Genomic DNA, 15,714 nt, shown 5'->3' on the forward strand with positions numbered 1-15,714 from the left:
GTTGAGTAATGGCTGAAGCTGTCAGTAAAAATATTAACACTAGGGAGCTAGTGTGATATCGCATGTAATTTCCACTGTGCAGCAGGATCAGGACCAACTTGTATGTAACATCATCCTGGTTTGTTGGTATGTTGTATTTTGTTTTTAGATTGGGTATATATGTGCTTGTAAAGAGGAGGCCAATCGTAGGTATTGATCAGGTTTATTGTAGGAATATGAGAAATACAGGTGAGTGCCAGGGATCAGCTACAAGGCAGCCTTACTTCTCGGCAACCGCTCCACTCTTCTTAAGATGCACATTCCATATTCTAAATACCTCACAGCATTCCTATCACGAGGCTTTGTATCTTAAAGATACATAACAAAGTACAACATAACACATCCCCCCCTTCAACAATTAAAATGAAAAGAAAAAAAAACTAAATAAAAACAATAGAAAAGAAATAATGAATAAAGAAAAACGTGTGTGGACAATTTACGATCAATACATGACATAGTCCTTGAATCTATAAGGTAATGTAGAAATTCTTCTACCATTACCACATTCAACAAAACTGGGATCACTAGAAGTACCTGCGGAATTATTGGAATCACCATTGATATCACAATTACTTTGACTAGTAACACTTCCCCCCCTCTTCACAAGAAGGTCGACTCACAACAAGTGAATCACGCATGGTATCAGTATTCCCCTCAGAATCAGCAAACTGTGCTTGCAGACAACTGTTCTCAAAATGGTCTTCCATCCAATCATACATATTTTGGTTATCTGTGATACCTCCATCCCCTTCCTCAGATTTATCTTGACTGAAAGCAATACTTTTCATATTCCATACCTTCCCATCACTCAATTTAACAGCATTTCTCAAAACTTCAATGACTTGTTTCTGGGGATCAAAACGACTTTCACCTTTTGGTACTTTAAAAGGTTTCTTAACTCGTACCCAATCACCTACTTTAACATTGACACTTTTAGTGCTATAGTGTCTATCATAAAACTCTTTACTTTTAGAATGAAGTAACTCCAAGTCATTCTTTACTTCTGTTGGAGACCACTGCTTAACATTTCCTCCCAACAACCAACCTGGATTGAATTTGCTTCTTGGTAACGTCCCTCTCATCATAACAAAAGGTGACAAACCTGTTCCTGTTTGCGCTGTAATCCTGTAAGACCAAACAGCTTTTTGTACTTGGACTTTCCAATCTAAATTTGTGTTGACCGCTGCTTGAATAACTCCCTTAATCACCCTATTGAATCTCTCAACAGTGCCATTTCCACTGGGATTGTACAATGCAGTTGTCTTGTGTTTAACACCACATTTCCGAAAATAATCACTAGCCATGTGTGACAAAAACTGTACCCCATTATCTGTAAGGATACAGACCGGTAAACCTTCCATAACAAAAATCTTGTCTAAAAATTTCAACACATTACATGTATCTGCCTTTTCCACAAATCTCACAATAGGCCATTTTGTAAATAAATCAATAGCCACCAATCCAAACTCTTTCATCTCACCAATAGGCCCAATGATGTCCACAGCAATGGTTTCCCATGGAAGTTCTGGAATAAGTCCTTCACTCATGCAGGGTTTTAAAGTTCTAAGGGTCTTGTCCGCAGAACTACATACTTCACAATTTCTGACAAACAATTCTGTGTCCTTATCCACACCTGGCCACCAGAACATGTTTTTCACCACCATTTTACTTCTCCCAATACCAAAATGTCCCTCATGACATAGCTCTAAAACTTTTCTTCTTAAGGAAGCCGGAGGAATAACTCTGTCGCCTCTGAAAAGTATATCCCTTTCTAAAGATAATTCCATCCTTACCTCCCAAAAAGCTTTAAATTTCCCTTCTATAAAACATTGTCTTGGCCATCCTTTGCAGATATACTTCCTAACCTCTTTAAGTTCTAAATCTTTGTCTTGTTCCTCCAACCACTCTCTATTACTAATAGCAGGAACACCTGAATCATGGATTAAAGCAATATTGACATTTCCCCAGGGTTCATCTACACATTCTTCAAGTGGAGATGGCAACCTTGATAAGCAATCTGCAACTACATTGTCCCTTCCTGGTAAATAAACCATCTCATAAATGAACTCTTTCATTCGCATAGACAATCTCGCCATCCTAGTTGAAGCTCCAGAAATGCCATCCAATGACAAAATTTGTACTAATGGGCGATGGTCGGTCCTAATGGTCACTGGTTTGCCCCACACGAAGGCTCTAAAAGGCTCCAGCGCCCACGCGCATGCCAGCGCCTCCCTTTCAATAATAGGGTACCTGACTTCAGCTGGGGAAAGCGCCCTAGAAGCAAAAAGAATTATTACTTCTTTTCCCAAAGAATCTCTCTGGGATAAAACTGCACCTATGCCCTTGCCGCTCGCATCTGTTGTCAATAAACATTCCACATTGGGATCAAAACTCGCCAAGGCATTAACACTCTGTAAATCCACTTTAATATTGTCAAATTCCTCCTGGCATTCTTTCGTCCAAACAAACTTCACATTCTTTTTAAGCAAACTCCGAATGTTAAACACCTTTGATGCAAAAATGTTTACGAATTTCGCGCAATACTCTGCCATTCCTAGGAACGCTCTTATCTCCTCTTTAGTGCTTGGTGCTCCTGAATTCACAATGTTCTCAATCAAGGCTGGTTTGGGTTTCACTCCTTCCTCACTTATAATATGTCCTAAATAAGATACACTTCTTTTGCAAAACTTACATTTTGATAACTCTATTGTCAGTCCTGCCTTTTCTAGAATACTTAAAACCTGTCTTAATTAAGAGTCATGTTCCACTTTGTCTTTGGCTGCCACTAAAATATCATCCTGGAAAAATGCAATCATTTCCATGTTCCCCAATAACTTATACATCAATCTCTGAAATACCGCCGCTGCCGACGCTAATCCAAATGGCATTCGTTTAAATTGATAACACCCGAAGGGTGTGATAAAACCTGTTAGATATCTAGACTCGCTTTCTAACTCTATCTGATCGTATGCAGCAGACAAGTCTATGGTTGAAAACCATGTTGCACCCTTAAACGATGATACCATCTCGTTGATCTTAGGTAAAGGAAACTTTTCTATTACAATGTTGTTGTTGAGATGGCGTAAATCTATGCACAAACGGATCTTTCCATTAGATTTCCGTGCGACGACAATTGGACTGATCCATTCAGAGGCCTCTATTTCTTCAATAATCCCTTTGTTCAAAAGTCCCTGTAATTCTCCCTTTACTTCTTCTCTAATTAACATTGGCACGGGTCTAACTTTGTGTACTTTTGGTTGTGCATTGGCTTTGAGTCGTATTTTGTGTTCAAAACCACTCAACTTCCCCAATACAGCATTGAACACTCCGGGAAATTCTTTGTACAAAACATCACTCAATTTGCTTTCTTCATCCATGACCAACACTTTCTCTTCACTGTTGGGATCCAAAATAATACTTACATTTTTCTGATCCCACCATCCCAAAACTGATGGTCCCACTTTGGACACATATAACTTTCCCCTTGTGTCCCTCCCTTTAAATAAAAACGTGAGCCATCTGTAACCCAGCATTTCAATTTTCTTCCCTGTGTACCCAACTGGACAGATATCAGACGCACTCAATTGATCTCCGATCTTTCCTACAAAATATTTTTTCCAAACCTCCTCATTTACAATAGTATAAGGAGATCCAGAATCTGCATATACTTCCACCACTACACCACCAAAAGACACCTTACATAAAGGTTTCCCTTCTAGCGCCTCATCAGATATGTTGATGACACAATTACCTCTTACGTTCTTTACCCATTCCAAACCTTCTTCATCCTCCTCAATAATCACCTCTTCTTCATCCCAAACATATTTTACATTGCTACGTTTGCGGCACATTTTTGAAAAATGTCCAACCAACCCACAGATTCCACATTTCTTATTAATAGCAGGGCAGGTCCTGCTAAAGGCTAAGTGTTCTTTGCTATCACAACGATAACATCTTCTTTCTTCTCCTCCAGTATCTTTCTTATGAAACCTCGCTGGTTGGCTATTCCATCTTCCCTGTGGACTCTGTCGATAACCTGTTTGTCCTCTTGGATTCTGTTGATACCTTGTCTGGGTCTTGTTCTGTTGTAAAATTTTGCAAACTGCGCCTGGGGGTTTTTCATGTTCCGTTTCTTTTATTACTGTAGAACATCTACCCATCTCTGCTTTGCTCATGATGGCTAAAACATCGTCTAGTGGCGCGTCACCATTCGCCACCATAGTCTATCCTGCAAGGTCGTATTATTATTATGCATAACTAGCTGATCTCGAATCAACTAGTCATTGATAGCGCCAAATTTACAATCAATTGCTAACTTCTTCAGGTCATCAATCCACTCATCAACTGTTTCTGTCTTACTCTGTTTCCTTTGAAAGAATTTGTGTCTGGTCACCCCCATGCACACTTTAGGTGCGAAATATTTATCCATGTTATTTATGCAATTTTCAAAAACATTAAGATTAGCATCTTCCACTTTACTCATGCGAGAATGAGTCTTTAAACCAATTGCTCCCAAAGAATGTAACAAAATTCTCTTTTTCTGTTCCGGTTTCATTTTTTCCCCTCATCAACAGCCTCTATATAATTTATAAAGTATTCTTTCCACTCAATCCATTTTATTTCTGTTTGAGTACCAGTAGCCCAAAATGGTTGAGGAGCACTAATGCTAAAGTTTTGTTGTGCCATCCTTCCTTCTGTATTCACTGTAATAATATCTGTATCACTACTCCCACTCGAGTCTCCTTTCTCCATAAACTTCCTTTTATTTCAATAGTAGACTATTTACTTCCTCTTTAACTCTTGTATCTTCTCATATATGTAAATCACCACTCCGCGACAGCCTCACCTGTATATCCACCGTATTTATTCAAGAAAATTAATTTCGGACTGATTCTTTCATTGTGTATCGACTATAGTGCTTTTGTCGTGTACACGAACTTGTCTTTGCTTCAATTCAGCGACTCGCTTAACAAAGATGGCCGCCACGTAAGGTTACGCAGCGTGACCTTGCGACACAACGTCCTTCTCTGTGATGCAGCACGGCTTTGCTCGCACACCTCCCTCTCGCGCATTCCTCGCCCGGAATCCCACCGTCTGTTCGAAAGACGCAGCACTAGGGAGTCAACAGGCAACACGCGCAGGCCATACAATTGTTTTTAAATTAAAGGTATGTCGCTCCATTTTTTTTTTTTTTTTTTTTAAGCTCCCGCTTACCGCAATATTCATGTATCAGTTGCAGTCCGGTATGTGAAATTAGTTCGCAATTTCACAAGTCTTGACTTGATCTCTCACCAAGTGGTTTCAAAATTTCCTGGGTCCACCTTCTTAATGTCCCATCGTCGCCAATTGTAAAGGGGAGGTGTGAGAAGTTGGCCTGATGTGCAGTGCTCACTATTCTAGTGATCACTATATATCAGTCCAAACAACCCTTATTGATGATTGGTTGTAAGTCAACCTTATAGACCAGCTATCCTAGTAGCATGGATACGAGCAGTCTAAGGCTAAGACTCTAGAGGGCGTGTTAAGCCAGCTGTTTTACCATCACATTACCCCTTGAACACCCAGTGAAAGGACACCACACAAGTGTTATGAAAATAAACAGTGTATTTATTAGAATCACAACAGCCCTGTACTCTTTATGAGGACAGGGTGCTAGGCACACAACAAAACTCTTACGAAAATACTTAAGTTAGCACAGTATATACAAATGCCCGAGGGGCACGAAAAACCATATACTCTAAAAGTGGAATGCGAAATTACTAGCAGGTAAGTACAGTACTAATAGGCTTTGGAATCGCTAGGACTTGACTATGGAATCGTTAGATTACTTCTAGGAGGCCTAGGGGACTCGGGTGCAGAGTGTGCACTCTCACGCGGGATGCGGGACAAAGTCTATGATAGCTAGTAAAGGTAAAGTTAGTGTTCACGGGCGAACCCGACCTGGTAGGGAGAAAACGACAGTGGATCCTGACCCTTGGATAGTGAGGCTATGCTGGGGCACCGAAATGCCGAAGTTACCTAGCCCAGGGGCTGCAGCTGCATATGTCTCAAAAGACGTCGGGAATCCTCGTTGACGGACCAGGAGCCTGGAAGAAAGATGCTGGCAGGCGACCAGTGAAGATAGTTCGGAGTGATCCAAGCCTGGATCTGGAAGATGGATGACACCTGAAAGCAGAGGGGACCAAGTTCGTGACTACTAGCCAGTAGTCAGTGGGCACCAGGAGGGCACCGGATGGTAGTCACCTCGACTAGGTGAGTGGGCGACGCTGTGCTCTGCAGATCTCACGGACCAGGAGGCGTTGTTGGCGACCAGGATGGAGAGGCGAGCTGTCCCACGATGGATGAAGCTGTCGGCGTCGAAGAACCCAGGATTGGGCAACAAAGCCTTGGCTAATTCAAGCCCACGCGGTGGACTCAAAATGGCGTCTTGAGTGGACCAGGAGGGTCCGGGGTGCTCCTCTTCTGGAAGGGAGCAAGAGCCAGTCTGGGGCAACCAGACCAGCAGCAGTGATGTCGTCGGGCGTCGTTCAGAAGGCCACAAGCCAGCGGGCTAGTAGCCAAACAACGCGGTGAGCAGCAAAAAGCAGAAGGGCCCCACGCCGATCGTGGAGATGCTGGGGGGCTGCTCTTCGGTGCTGGAGCTGCTCAGGGTCGGGGCTTCTCGGACCCCAAAGCACTCGCCAGGAAGTTACTCGGCGGGCTTGCTGTGCAGAAGTCGTGCAGTCTTGGCAATAGTCGGTCCCTTGAGGTCTCATCGCACTCACGGTTCTCAGCTTGGCTGTAGAGGTGAGTAGAGGTCGGAGGTGCCAGGGAAGCCGGGTCTTGTTGAGCTGGGCAGTCGGATTCCGGAGGAAGGACTTACAGCAGACCGCAGTGTTCTTGCGATGGTGCCTGCGGATGCAGGGTGACTACTCCTTAGCCACAAGGGAGAATCTTGAAGAAGGAAATCTTGAAGTCCTTTCGTAGAAAGTCGTATCTTGATTCCAAAGATGATCTAATTTGGAAGGGGGCCTGCTCCTACCTTTATCTGGGAAAAGGGGGCTGGCACGCGGCTAGGTCCTGGCCTAGGGGTGGGACCAGGAGGGGGGTGGTTACACCCACTTCCTTGGCGGGCTTTTCCCCAGCTCAGGGTCTGGAGTGTCCCTGGAACTGGTTCAAGCCGGCCTATGCATAGTGAGCACCGGGGTGCCACTTGCAGTCACCTTCCTCTGAAGCCCTGCCTACCTAGGATACACAAAATCCTGTCTGGGACGGTGCTGGCACCGCCCCTGGCAGGAAACCCTTTGTCCTTATCTCCTGCTCTGGGAGGACTCCCAGCAGCAGGAGGGCAGACTTTGTCTCGGTGGCAGCATCCATTTTGTGGAGCTGAGGCTCTGTTTGACTTTAACCGGGGTTAGGGGTTACATACATGCCGTGTCCCTCTAGAAGGGTGGAATGCTAACCCCGTCGCCAGAATTGGCGAGGGGTTAGTATTCCAATTCGTATGACACCTTACTCGACATGTTTTGATAAAGCGATACCAGAGTTGGCATATAACCGCGAGGATTATAATGCACTTAAGAGTATATGGTATGCGATATCATGGAAACGGCTAAGGGATAGATCCCGAAAGCCGCAGACAGGCTCAGCTCATGCCAGAGCACCATCTCACACGATTCCAAGCACTCTGCCTTCAGGATTGTTAAGGCCTGCCATAGGAGTGACTGATAGGAGATCTGTGTGTCCATTTTAGGGTTAGATATAGGTATACTATATCTAAAGCAAAGGGTGAGTACACCACCTTGCCCCAGCTGTCGTGCAGCCAGTTGTGTCAGATTTGGATGGCCAGCCAGGGGTGGCATAATACATGCTGCAGCCCCTGGTAGGCCCTGGGTACACCTATGCCCTGGGTACCTAAGGTACACTGTACAGGGACTGATAAGGTGACTCAGTATCCAATTGGATATGTACCTAGGGTACATGGAATCCATTTTACAGAGAGAGCAGTAGGCCTGGGGTCCTGAATAGCAGGGCCCCAGGTCAACTAAGTCAGAAAACCAGCAAAACACCAGGCAAAAAGTTGGGGGCAACCATAGTCAGGGATCTACCTTCCTACAGGAGGCCAATCGTAGGTATTGATCAGGTTTATTGTAGGAATATAAGAAATACAGGTGAGTGCTAGGGAGCAGCTACAAGGCAGCCTTACTTCTCGGCAACCGCTCCACTCTTCTTAAGATGCACATTCCATATTCTAAATACCTCACAGCATTCCTATCACGAGGCTTTGTATCTTAAAGATACATAACAAAGTACAACATAACAATGTGCTAGTTTTACTGCAGGCACTTTTGTACAATCCCACTGTAACCCCTTTTTACAAATATGTGTGCTGACCCTAATTCAATGGTTTTTAAACATGTCTTTTTAAATGTCCTTGTTATTCTGCAATTATCACTATGTAATTTTTCATGTTTATTGCAGACTCCAAACTGTGTCTTATATCCTCAATACGCCCCAAGTATGGTAGCATTAATCGCCAATCACATGACTCCAGAGACACGCGCGCTGTCACAAACGAGTCTGTCATCTCTGGCCTCCTAAGCGTACCGCTGACATCTGCCGACGCGGTTCTCTGCTTCATAAACATCCTTGAGGCAGCCGCTCTCCCAGTATCCAGCCGTATGAGGCGGAACTCGGACGCAGACTATGCGGGCACTAAGGTAATGTTTCACGCCTCGAGGGGAGATTAGATCTGCACTTGCCGTGCCAAGGGGGGACCCAGGGAGAGCCAGGCGCGAGCCGGTCTCTCCCTGGGCAGGTTCGCGCGAGGAACATCAACAGGTGGGGGGCTGATTAGCAGAGGGTTGAAAAGGGGAAGTCAGGCGGGGATTAGCAACTGCGTGGCGGGAGGCGTGTAGGGAGGTTGTTTTGCGGCGTGTATTTGTCGTACCTGGGTTTTCTCTGACCACATGGAGGACGTGGAGGAGGTCAGGAGGGCCGTGCGGTTCCTCTGCGATGCCGGGCGCGAGGACCTGCTGCGGCCGGGTGTCCCAGCGGAGGCGTGGGTCGGACTGGCCCGCCCACCTCGCAAGGCTTCCGAGGGCGTTTCCAGGGCCGTGGACGCTTGTTTAACCCCGGGCCCGGAGGAGGAGGAAGACGGCGAGGCGGCCACGCCTGCGGACGGGCACATGCTCGTTTTGCCGGTCGCTGCAGTGGAGCCCCCGCCGGGTGACCCGGGCGCCCCCCAGCAGGTATGTGCATTCCAGTTACTTGGTGCTGGTTCCCGCGGGGCGCCCGGGGGGAGGCGGGGGCGTTCTGCGGGCCGTCAAGCTCCGCGTTCAGGCGGCTTGGTCTCGGGGAAGACGGGGAGGCTGCAGGCGGGCCCTAAACCAAAGCGGGGGCGGAGCCTGGACTCCCTTGGGCACGCGCCGACCCCTCCCCCTGCCGGTATGCCTGTAGTCCCTGCCGTTACGGTGCCCAATTCTCCGGGGGGGGTTTCCCCACTCCTGTGGCTTAATGGCCAGTGTTTTATGCTCTCTCCTGCCATGCTGGGGCCTGGCCCTGCCCCCCCCCGCGATGTTGGCTCCCCGCACACGGGTGACGCCGGTGCTGGGCCACTCACTGCTGCATTGCCGGCTCCAACCCCTCCTGTGGTCCCCACTCCTGCCCCTGCTGTGGTTCCAGTGGGCACTGTCTCTAGATTGCTGCCCCCCCCGGCCACTGCGGCTGTGGCAGCCGGTTTGCCTGGCCCTCGGGCTGCCATCCCCACGCCCCCGGCTCCTGGTATGAGGGGTTTGTTCAACGAGGGGGCGCCCCAGTACCCGGGGCAAGCCTTGTTCCCGGTCCCCAGGGGGCGGCCAAGTGGCCACTTGGGGGGTCAATCGACTGGGTCGGGAGGTGTCCATGGTCTGGCGTCGGTGGGCCGTCCCTTGGGGGAAAATTGCGGTTCAGCTTTCAGGGACCATGTTGTCGCGCACCCTTCATCGTCTGGCTTGAGCGGCAGCAGTTTTCAATCTGCGCCTTCGGCTGGGCGGCTGTTGGCAGTTTCTACGGGCCCGGGAACTGTCCCCACGGCTGTTTCCAGTGGTGGGCTTTCAGGGGGGCTATCTGGAGCGGATACCTCTTCTACAGTTTTCTGTCCACAAAGCTTTCAGACCATTGATTGGCAGTTTTATGATGGGGGTATTGGTGATGGGGCTATGCCCAGTGGAAGTAATCAAGTTGAATTTTCTGATGCAGCTTTCGGTGGGAGTTTTCATGATGATGAGTTGGAAGAGGGGGAATTGAGGGACAAAGATGTTGGGCTTTTGGCAGCACGGGCCCAGGGGGGTGGGTTGGGGCAACCCACTGTTTCTCGTGTTTTGCAGGAGTCTAGAGCGGACCCTGCAGGTGTACGAGGGGCAGTGTGGTCTGGACCTTCTCAGCGGGATCGTGGGGCCGTCGCCCAGCAGTCGGAGCAGTTACCAAGAGGTAAGGATGGGTGGTGGTCAGTGTGGCAACCTAGGGAGAGTCTCCCGGTTAAGTGTACAAGATCTGTTGGTATGGGTGATGGGGTTGTGGTTGAGCGAGTCGCTCTGGCACCGAGGCTTGAGCGGCCCGTAATTTCAAATGTGCAACCTAGGGAGAGTCTCCCGGTTAAGAGTACAAGATCCTGTGGTACGGGTGATGGGGTTGTGGTTGAGCGAGTCGCTCTGGCACCGAGGCTTGAGCGGCCCGTAATTTCAAATGTTTCTACTGTGCAAGTTGCAAAAGAAGTTTCTATATCGGGGGATGGCGGGGTGGATGCCACTCGGGTAACGGAGGATAGTATCCTACCGAAAAAGTTGCCTTATTCTGGGGTGGGGATGCCCTTGGGGTCCCATTTATCTGAAAAAACAAAGAATCTGATCTGGTCTGGGGCTTTTGTAGATGTTTTTCGTCTTCTCCACAGGGATGTCCAGGCAAAAGAAGGGTCGAAAGAGGAGGAATTAGAATTGGCTCGGAGGCCTCGCGTTCCGAAGTCCATAGAGAATTGGACTTCGGCCTTTCTCATTTATGCCAGCGTTTATTGTCAACGTCATCCTGAGAAAGCGATAGACATGTTTAAATATGCAGATGTCATCCGCAAGGCTCACAGTTATTTTGGAGGCTTTGCTTGGTTGTCCTACGATGACGAATTTAGGGCGCGCATGGCCGCTTTTCCTGAGCGTTCGTGGGGTGCGGTTGACTCTGAGTTATGGTTGCAATGGATGGCATCGGCAAACCCTCCTGCTACGACCCACACAGCTAGCGGGCAACCTGTGTTTTATCGGCCCTTTTCAGCTCGCCCCGCTCAGTCTGGGGCGGGGGTTTGGGGCAGAGGTCAATCAGCCGCTTCTGGCACTTGCTGGCATTTTAACAGAGGTTCCTGTAACAGACCCGCTTGCAGGCATAAACATGAGTGTTCACAGTGTGGAGGGAAGCACGCCCTCACCCAGTGTTTTCCCGGCCAGAGATGGGGTGATCAGGGACGGGGTTCTGGGGGCAGGGGGCAGCACCATCAGTCTGTTTACAAGGGCCCCTACTCCTATTAGGCAGGAGGTTCTCGACCTCTGGCTGGTGGATTATCCGGATTTTGAGGCAGCTAAGATTTTGTCTTGGGGCTTCAAAATTGGGTTTCGGATTGGGTATCAGGGACCCAGGGTGGGCAGGTGGTCGGATAATTTGAAGTCTGCGAAGGAGAGTCCACATGTGGTGCGGAAGAAACTGGATGCAGAGCTTGCGGCTGGTAGGATTGCTGGTCCTTTTGTGCATTGTCCCCTGCCTGACTTGATTGTATCACCCCTGGGCGTGGTGCCCAAGAAGGCGGAAGGGGAGTTTCGTCTTATTCATCACCTGTCCTGGCCCGAGGGTTCCTCAATCAATGACTTTATTGATCCAGCTGACTCAACTGTCACTTATGCTTCGGTGGACGATGCCTTACGGCTCGTGCGCACGGCTGGTGTTGGGGCTTTGCTGGCGAAGAGCGACATTCAGTCGGCTTTCCGGCTATTGCCCATTCATCCTTGGGATTTCAGTCTGTTAGGAATGCATTTTGATGGTAGTTTCTACGTGGATCGGGTGTTGCCCATGGGCTGTTCAGTGTCATGCTCCCTGTTTGAAACCTTCAGTACCTTCCTGCAGTGGCGATTCACTTTTGTCAGTGGCCACGCGTTGGTCTGTCATTACCTTGATGATTTTCTTTTCATTGGGGAGGGTTGCTCTGGGCAGTGTCAGTCGGCTTTGAACATCTTTCAGGCTCTAGCGGAGGAATTGGGTGTCCCCTTGGCGCCGGACAAGACAGAGGGTCCCTGTACGTCCCTGACTTTTTTGGGGATCGAAATTGATACTCTGTCTATGGTGGCGAGACTGCCTGTGGCTAAAGTGAAGGAAATGTCTGCTTTCATACATCTGGTGTTGGGGGAGCGGAAAGTGGTTTTGAAAACTGTTCAGAAGTTGTTGGGTTATCTCAATTTTGCTTGCCGGGTTGTTCGGGCGGGCAGGACGTTCTGCAGACGTCTGGGTCTGTCCATGTCCGGAGCAAGCCTTCCCCATCATAGGGTGCGCATTACCACCGCTGTGCGTGCCGATTTGACTGTCTGGCTTCGTTTTCTGCAAGACTTTAATGGCGTGTCCTTGTTTTTTGCGGATGAGGACATGGTGTGGCAAGTACAGTTGTTCACTGATGCGTCAGGGGCTCACGGATTCGGAATATTTTGGGAAGGTCGATGGTGCGCGGCCGGCTGGCCGGCGCACTGGAAGGATCAGGGTCGCAGCATTGCGTTTCTGGAGCTCTTCCCGCTGCTGGTTGCTTTGCACCTATGGGGGGATGAGTTTCAGAATCGTTCCGTCTTGTTTCACGTGGACAATTTGGCTGTAGTACACCTTGTCAATCACCAAAAGGCTCGCGATTTGCGGGTTTTGCGGCTCCTGCGCGCATTCATGCTGCGGTGTCTGCAACTGAATATTGTCTTTAAAGCGCGGCATGTTCCTGGTACTTCTAATTGCATCGCTGACTCTTTGTCTCGCTTTCAGTGGTCCGAGTTCCGCAAGTTAGCTCCTGGGGCGGACCTGGCACCAACACCGATCCCACAGTACGTATGGGACCTGGGGGATTGAGGGTTCACCACTTGGTGGAAAATTCTGTGGCTGAATCCACCAGGCGGGGTTATGTGAAAGCCTGGTCTGAGTTTCTGCAGTTTTGCAAGGTTTCGATGGGGCCGTTCAGGGCTGGTTGGTCTGATGAACAATGCATCTTGCAGTTTGTTTTACATCTGGCGGACAAAGGCCTGGCGCCCACTACCATTTCGGGTAAATTGGCTGGGGTTTCTTTTTATGGACAGCTTTGGTGGGGGAGGGATCCGGTTGGGGGGGTGTTGGTTCGTAAATTGTTGAAAGGTTTGGCCAGGCTCCGGGCTGGGGGTCAGCAGCTCCGGCAGCCCGTGACGTTTGAATTGCTCCAGTTGATGTTGCCGGAACTGGAGGTGTGTTGTCATGATGCTTTTGAGTGTGCCAAATTTCGTTTGTGTTTTGTGTGGTTGTTCTTTGGGGCATTTCGGGCATCAGAGTTGCTGGGGTTGCGGGGCAGGGTAGGCATGACCAGCGGTGAGGTGGTGATGGAAAGTGACAGAGTGCGACTTTGGCTGCGGGCATCCAAAACCGACCAGATGGGGAGGGGTAAGTGGGTGTTCCTTGGTAGGAGTGGGGTCTCTGCATGTTGCCCGGTTGGGGAATGGGAAGGGTTTGTGTCCTCTCCGCATTTTCTACAGGGGTCCATATTTTGTCATGCGGATGGTAGTCCCATAGTGGCATCTCAATTGTTGGCTGTATTACGTAAGGTCTTGTTGCGTTTGGGGAAGGACCCTGTTCAGTTTGGTACCCATTCCTTCAGAATTGGTGCGGCGACGGAGGCCGCCCGCCTGGGGTGGGACTGGTCCCAGATCCGACGCATTGGTCGTTGGCGTTCCAAGTGTTGTGAAAAGTATGTGAGGAAATAGTGCATTTTTGGCTGGTCTAACATTTCTTTCTCTCCTAGGTCCCTGGCTATCAGTCGCCGGATGCAAAAGAAGGGTGTGGATACTGGGGCACTCTTTTATTAAACGAGCAGCTTTAGCCGCTGCCAGCCAGCTTTGTGGGAGATCACTTGGCCTGAACAGTATGACACATGAAGTCTCATGGCATGGAACAGGGGGAATGCGCTGGGGTGGGCTTTTTCCCGCCTTGGCTGCTTTGGTTTCGCAGTGTTTGGGGGGCCCTCCGGATCTCCTGGTGCTACATTTGGGAGAGAATGACTTGGTTTCTCTCTCTGGGCTGACCTTGTTAAAATTAATGAAGCAGGACCTGGAAATCATCCGAACCACATGGGAGAGCACCATGCTCATATGGACTGAGTTTGTGCCCCGTTTGCACTGGCGTGGGGCACGGACCCATTCTGCCCTGGAAAAGGCTAGACGGAAAGTGAACAGGACAATGCGCCTTTTTTGTCAACATTGGGGGATATACAGTTTGAACCATTATCATTTACAAGTATCTGAACATCATTTATTTTGTGAGGACGGTGTGCATCTCTCAGCTTTGGGCCTCTCTTTTTACCTCCTTGAACTCAGGGACTTGATTAGCAAGGTTCTTCAAGTACAGTTGTGGTGTGCTCCTTCCTTTCCTTTAGGTGGGGCAGGAAAACGCTAAAGGTTTTCCTGGGTGGCGGGTTTTTGTTAGTGGGGGTGGGCAGCCTGGAGCGGGTTGGCCATCCTGAAGGGTAGCGTTGGGTAGGCTAGGGTTAGTAGGCAGGAGTTTGTTCGGGGTTTTGGGATTTAGGTTTCGTAGGCTCACTGTAGAGTTGAATTATGTAAATAATAAATAAATAATGAATATGTTTATGATATTGATGATGCACCTGTCCTAAAATAAAAGTGGCCTTTCTTGCTCCTAAAAGAAGGTGTGGACAATGTTTTCTTGCGCGAGGGGGGACCCAGGGAGAGCCAGGCGCGAGCCGGTCTCTCCCTGGGCAGGTTCGCGCGAGGAACATCAACAGGTGGGGGGCTGATTAGCAGAGGGTTGAAAAGGGGAAGTCAGGCGGGGATTAGCAACTGCGTGGCGGGAGGCGTGTAGGGAGGTTGTTTTGCCCCACCCACCCTCCCTCTTTTTTCTTTTTCTTTCTTTATTTCTGGGTTTGTTCTTTTGCGGTGCTCTAGGCACTGTTTTAGTTTAGGTAGGTTTGCCACTGTTAGGATGGGTGCCTTTGTTCTTTTGTAGGCGGGTTTTTGTTAGTGGGGGTGGGCAGCCTGGAGCGGGTTGGCCATCCTGAAGGGTAGCGTTGGGTAGGCTAGGGTTAGTAGGCAGGAGTTTGTTCGGGGTTTTGGGATTTAGGTTTCGTAGGCTCACTGTAGAGTTGAATTATGTAAATAATAAATAAATAATGAATATGTTTATGATATTGATGATGCACCTGTCCTAAAATAAAAGTGGCCTTTCTTGCTCCTAAAAGAAGGTGTGGACAATGTTTTCTTGCGCGAGCTTCCGGCTGACTTTATTCCTCCTTATTTTTATTTTTCAGTTCCCAACTAATTGCCGTATTCACTGATGGAATACATAACGGTCGTTTAACTACGTGGACCGTCTTCAATTCATTAATTGGATTCACACCGACTTAGCTGACTTAAATTATTTCTATTCTTCATGATGCACGAGCGCCCTGCGTTG

General features: G+C 48.6%; 1 protein-coding gene across 1 annotated transcript; it reads left to right on the forward strand.

Annotated features, from left to right (window-relative positions):
- The first annotated feature begins 9,853 nt into the window (after nt 1-9,853).
- Nucleotides 9,854-15,386, forward strand: LOC144819768 (uncharacterized). The gene is made up of 2 exons (XM_078677522.1): nt 9,854-10,488; nt 14,051-15,386. Exons 1-2 carry the CDS (start codon nt 10,218-10,220, stop codon nt 14,698-14,700), a joined length of 921 nt encoding a protein of 306 aa, XP_078533648.1. The 5' UTR covers nt 9,854-10,217; the 3' UTR covers nt 14,701-15,386.
- Nucleotides 15,387-15,714: the final 328 nt, after the last annotated feature.

This window comes from Lissotriton helveticus, chromosome 2_1, assembly GCF_964261635.1.
Source record: "Lissotriton helveticus chromosome 2_1, aLisHel1.1, whole genome shotgun sequence".
In the NCBI taxonomy this organism is placed as follows: domain Eukaryota; kingdom Metazoa; phylum Chordata; class Amphibia; order Caudata; family Salamandridae; genus Lissotriton; species Lissotriton helveticus.